The sequence below is a fragment of the Pyxicephalus adspersus genome, chromosome 2 (genome assembly GCF_032062135.1).
Source record: "Pyxicephalus adspersus chromosome 2, UCB_Pads_2.0, whole genome shotgun sequence".
Lineage (NCBI taxonomy): Eukaryota > Metazoa > Chordata > Amphibia > Anura > Pyxicephalidae > Pyxicephalus > Pyxicephalus adspersus.
The window spans coordinates 73905326-73925071 of NC_092859.1; the positions used below are offsets into that span (position 1 = coordinate 73905326).

Genomic DNA, 19746 nt, shown 5'->3' on the forward strand with positions numbered 1-19746 from the left:
GTGATATGTAATTATTGATGTAAAAGAGGACTAGGGTGCCACCTGCTGGCCTTATGGAGAACTGTAAAATATTTATACCAATTTTGTAGCAGAATGGTATTGTAATTTACATTTGCACTTAAACCTGCCGTAAAGTATGATTCTTTTTAACTGTCACTACTTACAAAATGCCAAGGGACAAAATTATGTTGAGCCCCCCCTTGAGGGAATGTGACCAACCTTCCAAGTCTCTTTTACCCTTTCTCTTTTAGATAGTAGGGATGTCAATCTTTAGACAGACTTGTTTTCTGATGGAAGAACAGTTGTCATGAACTCCCTGGTGTATCCTTTTTTACAGCCCTCCAACAATTTCTGTCATAGAAAGCTGCATTTATTTACAAGGTGCTACACCCTTCTTGAATCCCCCTTTTTTCTTCCTTTTCAGGACAGATTATTAAATGCTTGAGCTTTCCCGGTCAAGCATTTGCTATTTATTGATGGCATAGAAATGTAAAGATAGCCAGCCAACAATAATGTTTCAAAAAAAGCTTTGTATGCTATGTTGACTGACAAATGCCACTGCCTATATTATACTAGTTAATCTCTAATTTGTTGCTTACTGATTCTGGGGTGTCATCTGCATTTTTGTGTACTTTGAAGTCATGGCATTGTACAGAATGCCCCCAAATAAAATGATTTTCTGCTGATGTGATTTTCTAATTGCTTTTCCAGACATTTTATATAGAGTTCAGGTAAGGATTTCAAGGGGTCCTATTTATTTTGATGGCACCGAAACTTTAATTTTTGGCAATATAGGGCTATTAAATGTAATATAATTATATTTTACTAATATCACATATTATATTAACATAATATATATTATGGAGCTCATTGAAGATTGAAGCAAGCAAACTCCCCTACCTTTAACTCAGTGGAGGAAGTTACGGCAAACTCCTGGCTTCATATCTACAAAACAGAACAGGAAAGAATCTGCAATGAGTAACGTAAAAATGCTTTGCAACTATAAATGACCTGTAAAAAGTTTTTTTTCCTGAAAAAAAGTTTAAATACTGAAAATTCACTTCATTTTAAGATTGAATTGTTAATCTCCTCACTAATGTACAACAAACGTAAAAAAAATAGTTTGCTAATGTAACTAACATTACAAATGGCAAACTGCATTTTAGATCACACTGTTTCTGCTTTAATGTAACAAGTTTAAAAACCCACTGGTAAAGAGCCAATAAAAAGCAATTCTCTACAGGATAATAAAAACCAAAAACACTATATAATAAAGTACTGCTTTATTTTCAAGCATCAAAATAATAAAACCACAACTACCAACTGTCTTATAAAGCATGGGCCCCACCTTTCCTTGCACAAACATTGCAACCTACTCCCAAAGCTTTGTAGTTAAAGTAAATAATCCGAATAGAACATATAAAAATAACCAGCTCATGCAGTTTTAATGTAGGGGTTCTCAGTGTAATGCTTTATATCCATAAAGGAAAAAATTACCTTCATTAGTTTAAAAGTAATCTGTTCTCAAACAACAGAAATTACACCAACTTTAGCAAGTATAGGCAGGCACTTAAAGCTGACCAAAACTGAAAAAAAAACATGAGTTAGAACTAATTGGCTGTTTGACCACCCACTGGGTTTAGTTCTATCTTAAAATTGGGTAGTAAGTTTTACAATTTTAGAAAAATTTACCTCTCGCTGTAATATTCTCTATATTTTTGGAGATGTTCCGCTGTCCCCTGCAGAAACTCTACTCCAATGACTCTCTTCCAGGTTGGATGGTGTCCTGTGTCCTTTACCCTACATCCTATAGTTCAAGAAGTGACAGAGAGACCCCTTGAGATGAATTACTAGGTTGACAGATTAAATGTGTGAGGATGACCATAAATGTTGCTGAAATATTCAAGACTGCTACACCAAGTAACACAAATAACGTATCAAAAGGAAAAAAGAATGTATAAAGAGTGCAGTAGACAGTGCAGAAGTGGAGCTGGATTTAAAAATGTTTAAGCTGACCACACGGGGTCACTCACTGATTGTATAATGTCCTTTAGATTACTAATCAGAAACTTAGTTTGAAAATGTACGTACCTAATAAGTTATAAGAACATCCCAGTGCGGACAGGCATCTTTTAACACTTGAGGCTCTGTTTATAAAACAATTACCTGCGGTTTAAACACATGGACTGTTTTATAAATATAGCCCTTAGGGGTGCTTGTTTGCTTTTGCTAAACAGTACTGCTACTCTGCCCGGGTTATTGCCCTATTTAAAAAGGTCTAAGAAAAATTACTTGCAAGGGCTTTTCCGGGTTTTGACATTAACAAATTAAAGAAAGCATCAGCACCTGGCTTCCCCCATGTTCAGTTACAAAACAGGAACTCATGGATTGCAGAGGAAAGTCCCACTTCCAAGCACCATATTTACTAAAAAGCATTTAAGGTGCTGCCAATTGAACGGCACGGAGAACATTTAAAAATATGAAGTGCCCTCAATTTCTCCGTTGTCTTAAATTCCTTCTGTAAAATAGCAGTGCATTTCCTGGACTTTTGGGGGTCCCTAGGCTCTCCCATACATACAGAATCATAGCTGTAATATCTCCAATGTATAAAGAATATCGAATGTAGTATCTTGTATCTGTGAAGTACCTAAATGCTTTCTTTTAAGCATTTAAAACTTTCCCATTTTCCTCAATTTAATGTGTCTGTACAGATGTGTTGCATACAATTAGATGTAGTCAGTACAGGCTGCAACAATGCCGCTTGATAAAAATTCACATATTAGTGGTTAACACTGCAGACTATGATTTTCAGAAAGCAATATATCCCATTATGTGGTATATTATCATTAAAATGGCTCTATGTTGACAATATCAATATCTTCACTGTCTTAAGTTATCATTAAAGACACAGTAATCAAACACTGACTTACATTACAGTGGTAAGAAATGATTAAAACACAAAGAAAAAAGGAGAAAAATACTTTTAATAAATACTCATTTCAGAAGTCTAATATTTTCAAGGTAAGCAATATTTGGAAAGATTTATATTCCACTCAGAGCATGAATGATCATGAGAGATAAATGGTTTCATAGAAACAAGTCTTTTGGTACCTAGAGGACAATGTATCACAACCAGGTATTTTTACCCAAAAATACATTTATACTTTGCTGTAGAATATTTCTTTAGGGCTCAGACAAAGCCCTGATAAAAAGTACTGATACTCCTAACAGTCCCACAATGCAGAATCCACCATCTACGAATAATCCACATCTTAGAAATCCATGGAACTTGTAGCCAGGTAATCTTTTCTTCCAATGGTGCTGACTTGTTTGGTCTGCATTGCTTCCAATTTGGGGCAATCTGTAATACGATGGCCCAAACCTCCACAAAAAGCACATCCCCGTTCCCCTGGAGAAAGAGAGCAATGGTATAGATAAATTATAATGTAGACATATAAATTTTGTCATTATAGAGCAGGGAATAATCACCGCAGACTATATTTCAGGTGAACCTTGTAAACACATTAACATTTTGAGCCATCCAATATATTCAGTATATATCACAGTATTCAACTTGAGGTTTGGTAAGACAAATTTAAGACATGTTCAATCAGGCACACTTCAGTAAGTAAAGCCTGATTTATGGCAATGGTACAAACAGACCACTATACCATTGTAGTACAAACACTTGTTGATTGGGTAAAACACCAGACAATTTCTTATATAACAATGTAATGTCCAAAAGCTACCCAGCTGGCATCATCCTTCTGTCTTCTTGACAAGTTTCAGCCATACTGAGTGGTAATGCCACATGCCAAGATTGTACAAGTTGCATTTGCAAATCTCGGGTAAGGTAGCGGCAGCCAGAATCCTTAACTGCAAAAAAGATATAGTAATGTCTCTTCTGAACTGAAAAGTCTGCCTATACTATAACTCTTTATTTTAACTTAAAGTTTTGCTTAAGAACCAACAATGATTGTTTAGATCAGTGTTTTTCAACCGCTGTTCCGCGGCACACTAGTGTGCCTTGTGACATCTTCGGGTGTACTGTGGGAAATTATCCAATTTCAGTTAATTGGTCCCAAAATGATTTATTTACTGCAAAAAATTTGTCTTCATTTGTCTATACCAGCGATGTACAGTGATAGGCAGAACCAAAAAAAACTCTTCCACTAGATGGCAGCAGGTAGCTAATTTACGTGTCTGACTTTTTGGTGGTGTTCCGTGGGATTTTTCTAATCGTAAAATATGTGCCGCGACTAAGAAAGGTTGGGAAACACTGGTTTAGATCACCCATTTTAAAACAACTCCCTTTACTAATCTGTTTACATCTTAAGGGCATTTTAATTATAACATTTATTCTATAAATGATCAAAGAAAATTTGAATATAAGCTGTCCAAATTAGGAATGCATGTAAACAATAGCAAGAAATTAACACAGAGCACAGATATATTAGTGAAAGATGTTTAGAATTTCTTACCCCCAATATCCAGCATGTTATCATCACTGCTGTTGAGCACCTGCAGAACAGGAGGTACACGTTGCCTGGCCTCCAGAAGCAGAGCCTTCAGGTCCATCAAAACAGATTCATCTGTGTAATATAATGAGATGTTGGTTATTTGGAATTTTCAGTTACCATAACCTTAAAAAGACATCAAGTGAAGTTTTCTAAAACATACAAATAAACGTACCACATGACTTGTTGATAAAAGTGGTCGCTATGCCAGTGTTACCTGATCGACCAGTACGTCCTATTCTGTGGACTAAACATAAAAAAAAAAGAGATGTTACTTAAGGTTAAACATTTGAAAGTATTCTTTGTTGTTACATCTTATGACATCTGTGCCAACAAAGCCAATAGAAAAGGGAGAAAATCTGATTAAAATAATAATCTGTACCAACTGAAGTATATACAATAGGCTATTTAGAAACTGATGTTCTAAACTGAACCTCATGCAGTGGTGCAATGACACCTAAGTATAGTAAATGTGCTCCCCTCTAGCCTTTGACAGTCATTTGACCTCTGAACTTCAGTCTTACCCCAAATTTAGAATTTAAAGCACACATCTGTCACAGAAGCATTATGGGCACATCATGTCATTCAATAAATACTAGTGCTCCTGTCCTAAATGATGCAAGATACATAACTGAACATCAACACCATTTCCTACATAAATACATTGTGATTACATTACATACATGTCAAAATTAGGGCTTGACCATGAGTGTTTGATGCTACCTAGTCCCTGTGAAGGAGTGATAAAACAAGAACTACAAAACCTTTACCATCCCCACAAGTTCTAGCAGCATAGCAATCAGACTTCATTTAACCTCTAACACCTACCATAGTTCTCTATCTCCTCTGGCATATCGTAGTTGATTACATGCTGTATAGCTGGAAAGTCCAGACCTTTGGAAGCGACATCTGTAGCAACCAAAACATCTTTCTTTTCTTCCCGGAAAGCCTCAATAGCTTTTGTTCTCTCCTCTTGGTCTAAACAAGCAGTAAAATAATAATAATTAAAAAAATGTACAAGGCTATCATGTTACCTGTTACTTTACTTAGTGTGGGTTGAGTTCACACTACATTTGCTTATATGCTGTAACCACATGTTGTTATGCAAAAAAGAAGAATGGTTTGCCTAAAAAATGATTTGTATAAAGTTAACTCAATAGCTGTGTGTTGTAATGTAACCACTCTAAATCCATTTTTTAAGCACTATAAACATTTGGGTAAGGAGCTATAGTTCTGCCCAGCTTTTATTAGGATATTATGGTTTTTGATTACATGCATAAAGAGTATATGGCTAAACTGATTTTTTTTTTTTTTTGTTTTTAATAAGTCTTTAATTTTTTGTGGTTTAGACCCAAATTTACACTGCAAAAAGCCTAACCAATTAGGAATACAACTTCCAATTGTGTTTTTTCCCAGTCAGTAACATTACTCCTATCAATGCTTTGAATTAGTTTGGTCTATCTAATGCAGTTTTTCTCCCACATCTATAAATCTAAGTCCCCATATATACTGCATTATGGAGCCTTTAATTGTAGACTGTCTTTGGAGAGAATGGAGGACTGATTCTTCTTTGACAAAAGAGGTAAGAAAATAAATTGTTGATATGAGATTGCTTTACAGATCAGTATATAATTAGTACTTTTTTATTGTATATGGGACTATCAATTTCATTTGATAGTCTTATGGCTATCAACTGAAAGGCTTGTTATTTGGAGTTTATGGCTCTAAACGACAAGCCTTCTGCTTTTGCTTTATCCAATTTTACTAATACCTCTACAGTTATTATAACCAATAGTTATACCTACTATTAGTTATTATAACTAATATCTTTACAGATTTCTATCTTGTTTCTCATATTCTCTCCCAGTGCTCTAGGTTCTGAGGATGCAGCATCAACAAATGATCTCTGTTAATATTTGGTCATGTGTGCTCTATAGAAATGCAGTGTTCTCCCCAGAAATTTTTTTCAGCCGGGTGGCGGGAAGCTGTAACCGGGTAGTAAAAAAGGGGGTGTGGCAAAACACGGCAAATTTAGTGCTCCCAGTTGTTTATGCCATGGGTATCCAGTAACCTCTTATTGTTTCAGTGTTCTACCTTCTCCCAATTATTTGTTACAACTTTGTAATGCCTGCCCTGTTAGTATATAAAACATTTTTTTTTCACTTGATTCTTTTACAAAATTAGCCCAGCAGGCCCATGCTGGCTCAGCTTCCACCTTTTCTCTGATGCTCGCTTGTACATCCATTGCTGTCTTGCACTGCGCATGCATTGGATTGAACACTTTTTTTACATTATAAGAAACCCTCTGAAGATGCATGCACAGAAGGAGCAGTGCAGAGCCTCTTGGGATATGTGACACAAATATCCCAGGAAGCTGCGGATTTCCCCTTCGGTCTTTACTGAAATGGAAGTGAAGACTGAAGGGAGAGGACCTCTCCACAAAAGTGTAAAAACAAACAAACAAAAAAAAAAACGCACATTTTTCCATTACATAACAGAGAAAGTCACTCTTTAATATAATGTTAAAAATGTGGCAATGCTTTAATAGCATCATGCATGTGATGTCAGATGGGAACAAGACAGCCAGTGACCCCCTCTTATCACTGCCCATATTCTATATAAAAACTGTCTGTGACGTTTATCCGCAGTGTGTGATGTCATCAGCAGCGCAATGTGATAGCTATGTGAGCGTAAAAGCTGCTTGTCATATTCTGCAGCCTAACAACTCCCTGTGTTCAAACCTTCATATCTCCTAAACCGTTCGTTGTATTAACTTGAAATTTTTAAGGTACATGTGGAGGCATAGGAAACTGAAACTGTAGATGCAAGTGGGGGACACTTGTGGCTAAACCTTTCTAAAATGTAATTAGTATGGCGTCATGAGAACATAAATCTCTACCTAGCAAAATTAGCTGCCTGCTCTGTTACACATATCTGTCTGCATCTTACCTCAAACACCAATTTCTCCAGAAGTAAGAGGTGCAGGGAAACAAAAATATAGGTGGAAGTGGGAGACACGTGTGGCTATCACCTTTCATCACCATGGCATTTTTACAACATTAAAAAAAACTGTCCATCAAAATGCACTTCCTTGTTACACACGACTGTACCCTTACAGTACCTTAACCTCAATAAAATTTAGTGGGCAGAGTTCATTTTCTAATGAATGTTCCCACTTGTACCTATATTTTTGGTTTCTTACACCTCCCCATTCCCCAACTGAAGTTTAGAATGTTAGATAAGTGGACAGGAATGTGTAACAGGGCAGGGAAGCCCATTTTATTGGGCAGAGTGATTTATGTTCTAATGATGCTGTAGTAATGAGATTGTAAGGGGAGAATGTGCCTGACACTTGCACCTATATTTTCAGTTTTGTACCCCCCACCCTAAGAGAAATTGGGCTTCAAAGAGAAGCAGACAGTAGTTTCATAGGTATAGATTTATGACAAGTAGGTATATATTTAGGGGCCCCACCCCAGTGCTTCTTGCTATGTTAGTGGCTCCAGGGTCCCCAATTTGCATTTTCAATTTAGGACTCCTAGTTGCACTTTCTTCAGAAACAGCAACCCCAAAGTTTAATTTTCATAACTTTTTACATTTGCGATCCCCATATCTTGAAATTCTTTAAAGCTGGGGAGCTGCAATTGTAGTACCTAGTATCTATTGAGGGCCCCCTGTACACCCTGAAAATTACGTCATTGTGACATACATATTAGGAGATATGGAAGTTTGTACACAGAGAGCTATGAGGATGCAGAATGACATGCAGACTTTATACACAGTTCTTTATCTCACAGCTTTTTTTAAATAGAAATCTGAGCTTGTGCTATGAGATGGGGGTGGGGCTGCCTGTGTCCCCTTCTCATGAAGGCTGAACTGTGTGTGCTCACCTCTCATCCCAGCAGCAATCCTCTGAACGGATGACACAGAGCAGCCTCACTGAGATCCGAGCACAGGATGAGAGCTGTGAGGAGAGCTGGGCAGGATATTCAAAGCAGCTGGGTGGAGCAACCGGCTAAAACCCTCTGGGGAGAACTATGAAAATGGTACCTGATCTGAATTTTTAATATTTTAAGCATCTGAATTATGGATAAAGGCAAGTCTTGTGTTCTTAGTTCTTGTTTATTACATATATTAAACACTGTATGAATAATCTTAAACCTGAACATTGTGGTTGAGAGCCATTCAAGCTTAAAAGGATAAGAACAGAAACACTGGAGTTACCAATAATCATTTATTGTAAAAAAGGTAAGGTTTTAGAGCTGGCCTCATGCACTATTCATTGTCTGACAAGTGATTTGGCAAAAGTTTAACAATCACAGCTTTTATGTTTGTATCCCAATTGGTTCCTTTTAAAAGCTGCAAACTAGTAACCATGGATTTGATGCTAGCAATCATTTTTTTCTGGAAGCTCTGAAATTCCTGCAGGCTTACTTGTGACAGTTGTCAAGATTACTTTACATGGAAACTTCCTGCAAGTGTGCTCAATAAAAGCAAAATAGGTTTATTCTTTCATGAGGGGGGCATAACAACTAAAGAGACAATGCCGCACTAACCTTTGCCTCCATGTATAGCCACTGCCTCCACTCCCTTCAGGAGCAGATACTCATGTATCGCATCTACATCTGCTTTCTTCTCTGCAAATATCAGCACCTGGGACATGAAAAAAAAGATTTTGCATTAGATTTGTCATATTTCAGTTTTAGTGCATGTTTCCCAGAAAAGAAACTAAATATTCCCAAAGATTTCTTATAGATTTCTATATCCTAAGCCAATTCCAGTTCACTGCTTTATTCAAATAACTCATATTGCAGTGATGAGGAAGGCAGGTGTTTTTCGCCTAAGGATAGAGGATAAACAGTTTGTTCATAAAGCTCTACATTTGGTTTGTAAATCATGTGTTTCCTTTTGAGATATAAAAAAACAGGTTAGCTTTAACATCGTATACACCTTCTTTGCGCCATTGAAATCAGAGCAACAAAACCTGGATCATTTGTGTCAAGGGATTGGCTCTCCTTAAAATTAACAGTCCAGCAGGACACCACCACTAAAAAAAAAAAAAAACACCGAGATTCCTTTTTTTGAGAATTCATTCAGAATATTTATAAAAAAAATTCTAAAAAAAAATAAGTCTCAGTTCGGCCAATGAATAGGCATGCCATCCTCCAGGTTTTTTGACAGCTCTTATGTTTGTTTATTTTGCCTATAAAATGCTATGTTTGAGCACTTTAAAAAATGATATACTCACAGGGGGTGCAGTCTTTTGCAGACATTCTAATAGATAAACCATCTTTGCTTCCTCCTTGACATATTCCACTTCCTGCAAAAAACAAGGACTGATATTAGCTGCTTTATATCAACATATATTACATTAACTATTACAACAACTATTGAGACAGCATACATACATATGAGACTTGCATTAACAGATGTGTTTTATTTTACAAGCTTTGAAAAGCAAAGTTTTGGAAATCTGGGAAAATGGTCTTACTTGTATGACATCCAAGCTGGCAGCTCCTGCTCTGCCAACATTAATGGTGACAGGCTTTACAAGGGCACTCTTGGCAAAGTTCTGGATCTTCTTTGGCATAGTGGCACTAAAGAGCAGTGTCTGTCGTTGACCCTACATTTACAAACATATAAAAAAAATCTACTAAAATAATAGTTGAACATTTTTTTCATATATTACAGTGTCAGATTAAATATCACCACAATGGCAGTACCAACATTCTTTAAACCCATCAGCAAACCTGGGATGAATACCCCTGCATTGTCTTTTATATCACCCTGGAGTTTGGCTTTATCAATAACAAAAGCCCATTAAGCTGATGGTAAGAATGCTCATCAGAAAAGGAAGCAGAAAGTAGGATATCATATACTGGTAGGGATACATTTACATTACCAAATACACAGGCAAACAAATAGGGAAGGAGATTTTTTTTTGGTTCACATTTTTTATCATTTTCTTAACATTAAAGCGTACCTAAACTCAGAGTTTTCACTTAACATAAAAGGGTAGACACCCCTTTAATGGAAAGTAAACATTCTGTTTGGTTTTTAAAGTGCAACACCCTTTTTTTCAAAAAACAAAAAAAGGGTGCAGCACCACCCCCCTAATTCTCGATCGCCTAGAGGATCGAAAATGAATGGGAGTGCAAAGCCCCCTAGGATACCTACGTCACGCATCCCAGGAGGCTCTTGGGTGCTCCTTCCGGGCATGCTCGAGCATCTTCCAACCTACATCACCCGATCTTGCGCCTGGGTCGGGTAATGTAGGAAGAAGAACACAGAAGAGGCGAAAATGGCGGCGCCTGGAGCCCCGGCCCGAAGACGGACGACGCGGGACCCGATGGAAGAGACCTTCGGATGGATCGGACTGCCCTGCAGGATTAAAGGTAAGTGTATTTTTTGTGTTTTGGGGGATTTTGAATTTAGTTCCTCTTTAAGACATAACTGCACTTTTATATACAGTTAAGTATCATTTTTATCTCCTAGTGGCCCACTGAGCTAAATTAAACCACCCTTAAATCAGTCTACTAGTCCAATAAATGTCTATAGGGTTTGCAATTTGCAAACGCAGCCATGAAGGTGTTGAATCTAAACAAAGAGTAAAGTGCGGGTAACTGAAACACTAAAAAAAAATGTGCTTGGATGAATTAGAGTAAAAAAAATACATCAAGAGAGGGAAAAACAAAAAGGCAGATGAAAAAGATGCGGGGATGGTCAGTTACCTTGAAGTAGGAAAAGATGGTCCTAATATCCTCTTCAAAGCCCATATCAATCATACGATCAGCCTCGTCCAGTGCCAGATACCTACAGATATCTAAACTCACCATCTTTTTCTGTAGGAGGTCCATAAGACGACCAGGAGTTGCCACCATCATGTGAACACCTCTAAAGAAAAGCGAAAGTAAAGAAAAAAAAATACACATTCACACGTGCTAAGCAGGGTTTACTTTTGTGTATGATATATGGCTTCCCGACGTTGGTCATCAAATGACAGATCACTTTTATGGTAAAGTTTGATTAGTTGCTTAAAGCAACAAGTAAAACAATTACTCCTTACAGTACCATTAATGAAGGTCCTAATATTATGTTATCAATCATATATTTAATATATTGTGCCAAGTAATTATTCCATTTAGGGTTAATAACACTACACGAACAATTCCCTACCTCACAAACAGCCGAAATTACAGTACAAAAAACAGAAAAATGTACACATCAAATGTCAGCCAAGCACCCTTCCCAAAATTATATTGCTTTCTTCTGCCATGTTTACTTTGTACCAGCAGACCAGTATATGCCTTTACTTTAATAATTGTGTAAGAAATAATGACTTACTGCTTAATGGTTTCCATTTGCTCTTTGACAGACATGCCACCTATACAAAGTGCTGTACGTAAAGTTGGCAAGTTGTCTTCTTGCAACAACTTGCAATAATAATCAATGATGCTGTGTGTCTGACGTGCCAACTCTCGCTGTATTTAAAAAAAAAAAAAAAATAATGAATAATCAGAAAATAAAGAGACATCAAACATCTTGGGATGGCTGCCAAAGATACAAGGGACATGCAAACTCCAGAAGGAACCAAATGTGTGGTGAGGGATGAAAGCATTTAGCACCCACAAAATTTTAGAATTTTAAAGACTTTGCAGAGGTGGCAGTGCTGCAGGTCAAAGCAGCTCAGACAAACCACCACCAGGCAAAGTAAATATTCACAGTAGTAATTTGCATAACCTGTAGCCAACTTCCTAAGACCAGCCCCCCCCCAAAAAAATATGGGTAGGTCAGACAGAATAGGTTAAGTGAAATTGGTCTGTCTTGAAACGCATAATAAAACCTAGGCTGTTGATAAAATTAGGGTAGCCAGGGATACATGTTTAAAACTGGTAAACATTTTCATGCCCAAATCAATGCAAAAAGTTGGATTTCAATGATAACTTAAAAAAGGGGACAATTTCATGAGCATGATTGGTAATTTATTATAATTTTTCCATAATCCTAATTAAGCAAAATTTAACTTTAACTATACATGGTAGAGACAGCCTACCCTCTGGATTCTGCAAACTCCTACTGAATTTTGCATGTGCAGATAGTTGTGTTGGAATATGTTGTGCTTCACATCCTAGCGATTCTCTTTAAACCTTTTCTACTAGATAATATAACCCTTTATTTAATGAAAGGCAAGGATTGATAAGTGTTTACCATCCTTTAACTTTATGTATCAGTGGCTGTTGCGTAAAAATTGTTTAATGCAATGTAAAGAAAGTACAACATCTAAAGACTGGAATACCGATGGGCAAATGATGAGTCCATAGGGTCCTTCCCTTTTTGTAAATGGTAGTCTTTTCTCTTGTTCCAAACAAAACATAATGACAGGCAGAGTGAACACTAGCGTTTTACCAGATCCAGTAAAAGCAATACCAATCATATCGCGTCCTGATAAGCTGCAATAAGATACACAATAAAGGTTAAATGAAATTCAATATACAGAACCAGAACAGAAACAGTACTGTAAAAAAAAAATTGGGGGGTTAGAATTAATGATTGCAATTAAGTAGATTTCATGATTGTTTCCTATTCTTTGTGGTCTTAATACAGTAACCATCATTGTATCGTTAAGAATAAAACATTTTTCTGAAAAATGTCTTGGATATTACAACAATGAGGTCTACTTGCCATAATCCCTGTGCGTTTTGGGTGTTCCACTTTTGCAAGGTTTAACCACCCCTAACTGTAATCCCGAGTGTGACTCGGGGTGCCTTTTACTTCCAAAAAGCGGTAATCCCGAGTCACACTCGGGGTAACTTTAAGAGCCCCCCTTACCTTTGCCCCACGCTCCAGCGGTGATCAGATGGTCCTGGTGTGATGCCCCCTCGGGGGGTGTGTCCGGGCGGGAAATTTAACAGCAGATTACTGAGTAATCTGCTTTTAAATACCACCCGGGTCCCGGCCACGCTGCTGCCCGCATCTCTCTGGAGATGAGAGCAGCAGCAGCTCCAGCGTCTGTGTGCCTGTGCCAGCAGGCAGGGAAATCCCCACTCACATCACCCCAGCGGATGAGTCATCTTCCGGGTGATGTGAATGGTGATGTATTGGGGGGTGTGTCTGGGAGGGAAATTTAATGTAATCTGCTTTTAAATGGTTTTTACAGTACAAAAACACCACACAACATGAAATAAAAATAAAAGTACATTTTTAATTTTATATTTTACTTTTACATTACATTGTTGTCTATTATGTCATTATTTTTTTAATTGTTATTTATATTTATGTATTATATTATAATTTATGATTATAATATAATAAATATAATTATCATACCCGGGAGTTAATCCCAAGAATTACAAACCCACAATATAAACAAAAATTTCTATGCAAAAAAATTAGGATCACTTTTTGCATCAAAAAACTGACAGAATTAGAACACTAGGGGGGTTAAATTACTGAGAGTTAAAAAAAAAATATATACTAAGGTTTATATCTCAAGCACCTACAAAAAATGTAAATACTAGTTTTGGTGACTAGTGTTTAAATTTTATGACTCTTTCTCCAATGATATGGGTTGAACCTTTCTCTCTGCTTTTAACAATATACTAATGTAACAAGAAATGTACTCACATGGTAGGAATGCCCTGGATCTGGATTGGAGTAGGATGCAGAATTCCTTTTTTCTTCAGTCCTCGTAAAATTGCTAGAGACCAAATGAGATGTTAAAGAATGTCCTACAAAGAAATTTGCCAAACCAGTAATAAAAAAAAAAAAAAAAAAAAAAAAAAACAGTAATGGAAGCAACTTTTACTTACCTGCAGGAAACCTCATTTCCTTGAAGCTTTTAATAGGTGGTGGAATCCCTTCACCTTCCACTAAAATGTGGTATTTTCTTCGGACACGTTCATGGCGTGCTTGAGACATTCCTAGAATATGTCGTGGAGCTCGCCAGCTGTAAGCCAACAAAAAGATATTTGAACCTAAAACTGCTAGACTTTTAAATTATATTTTCACAGTATCAAGAGAAAGAAAACATTGCAGTCCCTAGGAAAACCAGATGCTTCCCAATAACTACTCCTCAGACCCTCAGTCCTGCCTGCCTGCAATAAATGGAGGATTTCATAAATTAACCTCCCTGGCGGTAATCCCGAGTGTGGCTTGCGGTGAATTTTCCATACTAAAAGCGCTTACCCCGAGCCGCACTGGGGTAGAATTGCCAGGGAGTCCAAGTCCTAACTGGTTCCCACAATCCAGCAGCAACCTCCAGCGGTGCCTGCGGCGTCCTTCAGTGATGCCTGGCATCTTCTTCCCCTGGCAATGGTGGACAGGCATTTGTGTAACCTGGCAATTCCCAGCATCTGTGTCCCCAGCGTGTGAACTGTGGAGATGCAAGGCCAGGGGACGGAGATGCTGGTCGGGCATCTGCTTGTGAGTGTGTGGCTGGGAGGGTGGCATCGTGTGGCTGGGAGGCGGGAAATTTAAAATACTAAGTATTTTTAAATGTACTGCTTTTACATTTAAAAATACTTAGTATTTATATTGTGAAGGAGGTTAAATGGCATGAACACAACAGGTTGTATCTAACAGTTTGATGCATAAAAGGTGCCTAAATATTAAGGTACTGCCTATCCTATCAAAATGGCTCAACAAACCATAGTCTGGCTTCTAAGTATTCAAGTTAATAAAAATAAAAAAAGATAATAGTTCTGAAAAAAAGAAAGACTTACCTGGTCTTTATAGGATCCTCATATGTAATTCCTTTTGCCATTTCCTTCACGGACATCAGAGCTGTAGAGAAAGGAAAATGATGACTGCACAATAATTCCAATACAACCACTTCCTAAAAGTCAGAGCTGAAAGGGATGCTGAACTGAAAAGGCTAATGTCCTACATTTGTAACTCTTAAAAAATGATTGTAGAATATGGTTTTGCTCTAGTAATTGGTTTTAATGCTGAATAACCAGCAAGTAAACAAAATGTATAATCCTAGAAGGTGAACAATGTAAACTAATGTATTTGCAACTAAACGGTCAACTAAACCATGTTTAAAAAAAACACAAGTGCTTGTAAAAACTGATGATGCTGTTAAACACTTAACCTTCTGAACAACATGCTGCTCACATGTGAAAAAACATGTGTTTAAATGCAAAATGCAGAAAAAAAGGACCTGTAACTCTCTCTTTTCTTTGTTTTCTCTCTCGTTTCTTTGTAATGCATCTCAATGTACAATTCAATGCAAAGGAATTAGCTAAAATGCAGCCAGAATGGTTATCCAAAATGCACCATTAAATTCACTAAGTGAATGTATGTCAAATATGCCCAAAATGCTCACCTCTTCCTTCTGTAACACTCTCCAAGATCTTCTCTTCTTCTTTCAATTGTTTCTCCTTTGCAGATTCTTTTCTTGCTGTGAAAGATAACCACTAATCAATACAAAATTCAAGCTTTGTTTAATTATCATGTACCAATTTTTTGCACACAATCACAAAACCCATGAAGTGCCTAGTACATTACTGACCTTCTGCCTTTTCTTTTAGGTGTTGATGCTGATCCAAGAGACTGACATTAGACCTGGGTCCCAAGGGAATGTCATCCTCATCCCCTCGATGATCACTTCCACTGTCCTTCTGCTCTTCTTCTATAACACCCTTCTTTCGAATCTGCAGTCGCTTCTGGAGCTGTAAAAATTAAAACCATAAGAATTCATCAATACAAAGAAATAAGAATGAGATGAGAATAAATGTGATATTTATCAATCATTTTGTTATTGTATATTGTTAGCATAAACTCCAATATGCACTGCAGACTGCCTTTACAGCTTATACCTAATTAACCTACTATTGAAGCATGCACTGCAGCACATTCATCACTACTATATTCAACTTTCTAACAAACATTGCTGCACCTCATTTATGAAGCTGTGATTAAATGTTAACCGAACCTCCTGATGTAACCAAGCTACATTTCATGACAGGAAGCTAGAAAATATGAGAAAAGGAACAAAGTAGTCTTCTTCATGGAAAAATAAGACATCCCCTGAAAATAAGACCTAGGGCATATTTTGGCATTTCAAAAAATATAAGACAGTGCCTTATTATAGGGGAAACAGGGTATACAACCGCCATTTATAACCATCCTCCCACATTTAATTACTGGCTGTAAATGTGAAAGAATCAAGAGTTCCTATATGACTGTAAAAATTATGAATTAATCCTAAACCAAAAGAAAAAATACCATTTGTGCTCTTCTCTGCTTAAGGGGAATATAGGGAACATAGTCCTCATCATCTTCTGAGAGTTCAGGTTCTTCATCCTCTGGATGGACTCTCTGTGGAAACAAAGACATTACATTATCACAATATCCTATATCTCATCTTCTACCTGCATTATAAAATTAATGACAACCCCAAGGGGTCCTATATACTGATCTGTATTCTGCAGCATTGATCTAGAAACACAATATACTCTGGAATACTTTGGTTTAAATCCCTTAGATTTTTAAACATGTAAGTGGTGTTTTAAATAAATTACATTTTAAGGGTTTGATATCCCGGCTTGATCAATGGTAAAGTGCCAACACAACTGAAAGATATCACCACAAAAGTTAAAGATATCCATGAAAAAAAATGTAGAACCATGTAATGTTCATTTAAATAAGGGTATATGTTGTTAGAAAAAAATCATTTATAAACCCAAATGGCATCATAAAGAGTTCCTTGCTCAACACAGGGTACATCTGGGTTTCACCTAGAGAAAATTGGTTTTAGTCATCAAATAAAAAAACAAAAAAAAAACAATGAAGACAAATGCCCTTTTGGTTGATGAACTCAGCAGATCAGCTTTATTTGCCTAAGGGGATTTTAGCACGGCATGATTCTGGCCAAGGATAATATGGTAAATGTTTCTGGTGCAGGACAAGGTAATAATGACAATACATGAAAAGTTAAAGCGTACCTTAACTCAGAATTTCCACTTTACATGAATGAGTAGACAACCCTTTTATGCAAGGTAAAAATTATGTATGTTTGTTTGTTTTTTTTTTTTTAAGTGCAACACCCTTTATTTTATTTTTTTAAAAAAGGGTGCAGCACTGCCCCCCTAATTCCTTAATTCTTAGTTCCTTGAAGAATGGGAGCCCAGAGCCTCCCGGGATACCAATGTCACGCATCCTGGGAGGCTCTTGGCTGCTCCTTCTGTGCATGCCCAAGCATCTTGCCAAAAGGAAAAGAAATTGCAGATCTCACGCATGTGCAGTGAGATTGGCAAGTTTTTTCTCCATCTATGTCACCCGATTCCGCGCCTGCGTCAGGTGACGTATGAAGAAGAACCCAGAAGAATAGAGAGATAGCGCGCCGACTCAATGGAAATAACCTCTGGATGGATCGACTGCTCTCCAAATTTTTTTTTTGTTTTGAGTCGTTTTTGGGTTTTACTTTGTCTTTGTGGTTCACTTAAGATGGCACATACATGGTTAGTGTTGGCAGAGATTAAAGTAGATCTACAATGAAAAAAATGAGTGAGTAAATAAATCAGCGCTCTCACTCTAAATAGATTAATAATTTATTATAGTGTGATTATAATCAGGTAGGAATGTTTACATCACCGCATTGTGTGGAAATACTTCTGACATTTTACTGATCTCCAGCATAGGAAATCCAGAACACACAGACAGTAGAAAGCTGTTTGCACTCCATCTACATAGAAGGTTCCTATCCATCTTTTGGGCAGCACGGTGGCTCAGGGGTTAGCACTCTGGCCTTTGCAGCACTAGGTCCCAGGTTCGATCCCCAGCCAGGACATTATCTGCATGGAGTTTGCAGGTTCTTCCCGTGTCTGCGTGGGTTTCCTCCCACATCCCAAAAAACATGCAGTTAGGTTAACTGGCTTCTCCCTAACAATTGACCTCAGACTATAATAATCACATATGACTATGGTAGGGACATTAGATTGTGACCTCCTTTGAGGAACAGTTAGTGACACGACTATGGACTATGTACAGCGCTGCGTAATATGATGGCGCTATATAAATACTGTATAATAATAATAATAATCTTTTATAGAAAGAAGTCCTAAATGATAGGCAGGACCTGCGATGTAAGGAGACTTTTTAGAGTAAAGTTCTACTTGCAGAGTTTGTATTCTGGCAGAGGGAATGTGTTAGCAGAAGGGTAAAACCATGGTAAGCGATAGGCTACAATGGAGCAGCAGGCAGCTCATAAAACAGGCTACCAGAAGCTAATTGGAAATGACTATAACTTATCTTTATTTACTTCTTTGATTAAACCCTATAATCAGTGTTTTCTAAATTAGGAAAAATACAATTTACAGCTGATCCCGCTTTCTCCCTAGTATGGCCCTTGAGAATATAATTTAGGAATGTAGGACATTTAGAAGTGTCGGGTGTTTGTATCCTCCTGGTCCTGTGTTGTCTCCCTGCCCCCTCCATACATTGGGCCCTGAGTAGGCATTATGAATGCTGGGGGTGAGGGGAATCCTAGGTGTGGCAGACATGATGTGACCGCTGACATTCGGGTTAGGCTGCCCCATGCAGTTTGTAGTGTGCGGACACTTGTACATTCACATACCATTAGGCGGCCCTCCCTTCCCTGTGTACTGCACACAATCTGATACTAAGCAGCACCGCTATTTCTAGTACAAATTCCAATATTTGTATTTTACTATTTAACCCACTATAACGTTTTTATCTACCCTGAATCGTAAACTAAAACCCCACTCACTTTTCTCTCGTTGTTGTTCTCCATTACGTCAGTACTACGACTTATTGTGAGGCGACACTTCCGTACACCTACTTCCGGCGCATTCTTTTTGTCACGTGTTCACTGCAAATCACTGCAGGGAAGGGTAGAAGTCTCCAAGCGAGACGCTGCACACCGCGTACGGTAGCCGAGAAGATACAAACATTCTTGTAACGCGTATGAGAAGCTCCATAGACAACAATGCTAATGTGTTCGAATCTCTCCAATGATGACACACAGGCAATAAAATTTAGGTTGTGATATTCTATATTATAGTTACAAAATAATGTCCAGCTGTGAGGTCAGGCAGCCTATTATCTGTATGTTTTCCCAGCAGTGCTGTGTTATTATGCATTGCAGGTCCATCAGCAAGGTGCATTTGGATGCCACTCAAATGAAATGGCGTCACAAGCACACCGATACCAATGGTGGTTTCAGCCAGCAGTGGGCCCTGTACAGAACTGACTTCACACCATCATT

The 19746-nt window shown here is 37.6% G+C and overlaps 1 protein-coding gene across 1 annotated transcript; it reads right to left on the reverse strand.

Annotated features, from left to right (window-relative positions):
- Nucleotides 1-2966: 2966 nt before the first annotated feature.
- On the reverse strand, nucleotides 2967-19364 carry DDX41 (DEAD-box helicase 41). The gene is made up of 17 exons (XM_072401016.1): nucleotides 19249-19364; nucleotides 16746-16838; nucleotides 16030-16189; nucleotides 15844-15918; nucleotides 15239-15299; nucleotides 14327-14463; nucleotides 14142-14214; nucleotides 12814-12967; nucleotides 11862-11998; nucleotides 11249-11411; nucleotides 10009-10140; nucleotides 9766-9837; nucleotides 9074-9170; nucleotides 5346-5495; nucleotides 4693-4764; nucleotides 4482-4592; nucleotides 2967-3409 (listed from the first exon to the last, which is right to left on the reverse strand). The coding sequence occupies exons 1-17, from the start codon at nucleotides 19270-19272 to the stop codon at nucleotides 3273-3275; spliced, it is 1848 nt and encodes a 615-aa protein (XP_072257117.1). The 5' UTR covers nucleotides 19273-19364; the 3' UTR covers nucleotides 2967-3272.
- Between the last annotated feature and the right edge of the window lie 382 nt (nucleotides 19365-19746).

Excerpts from the sequence above, each read along its gene's own strand:
- DDX41 (XM_072401016.1), bottom strand. The coding sequence starts at position 19,272 with ATGGAGAACAACAACGAGAGAAAA. Across the intron at positions 16,839-19,248 it reads AGAACAACAACGAGAGAAAA|AGAGTCCATCCAGAGGATGA; the intron begins GTGAGTGGGGTT and ends TTGTTTCCACAG. Across the intron at positions 16,190-16,745 it reads AGCAGAGAAGAGCACAAATG|CTCCAGAAGCGACTGCAGAT; the intron begins GTATTTTTTCTT and ends TAATTTTTACAG.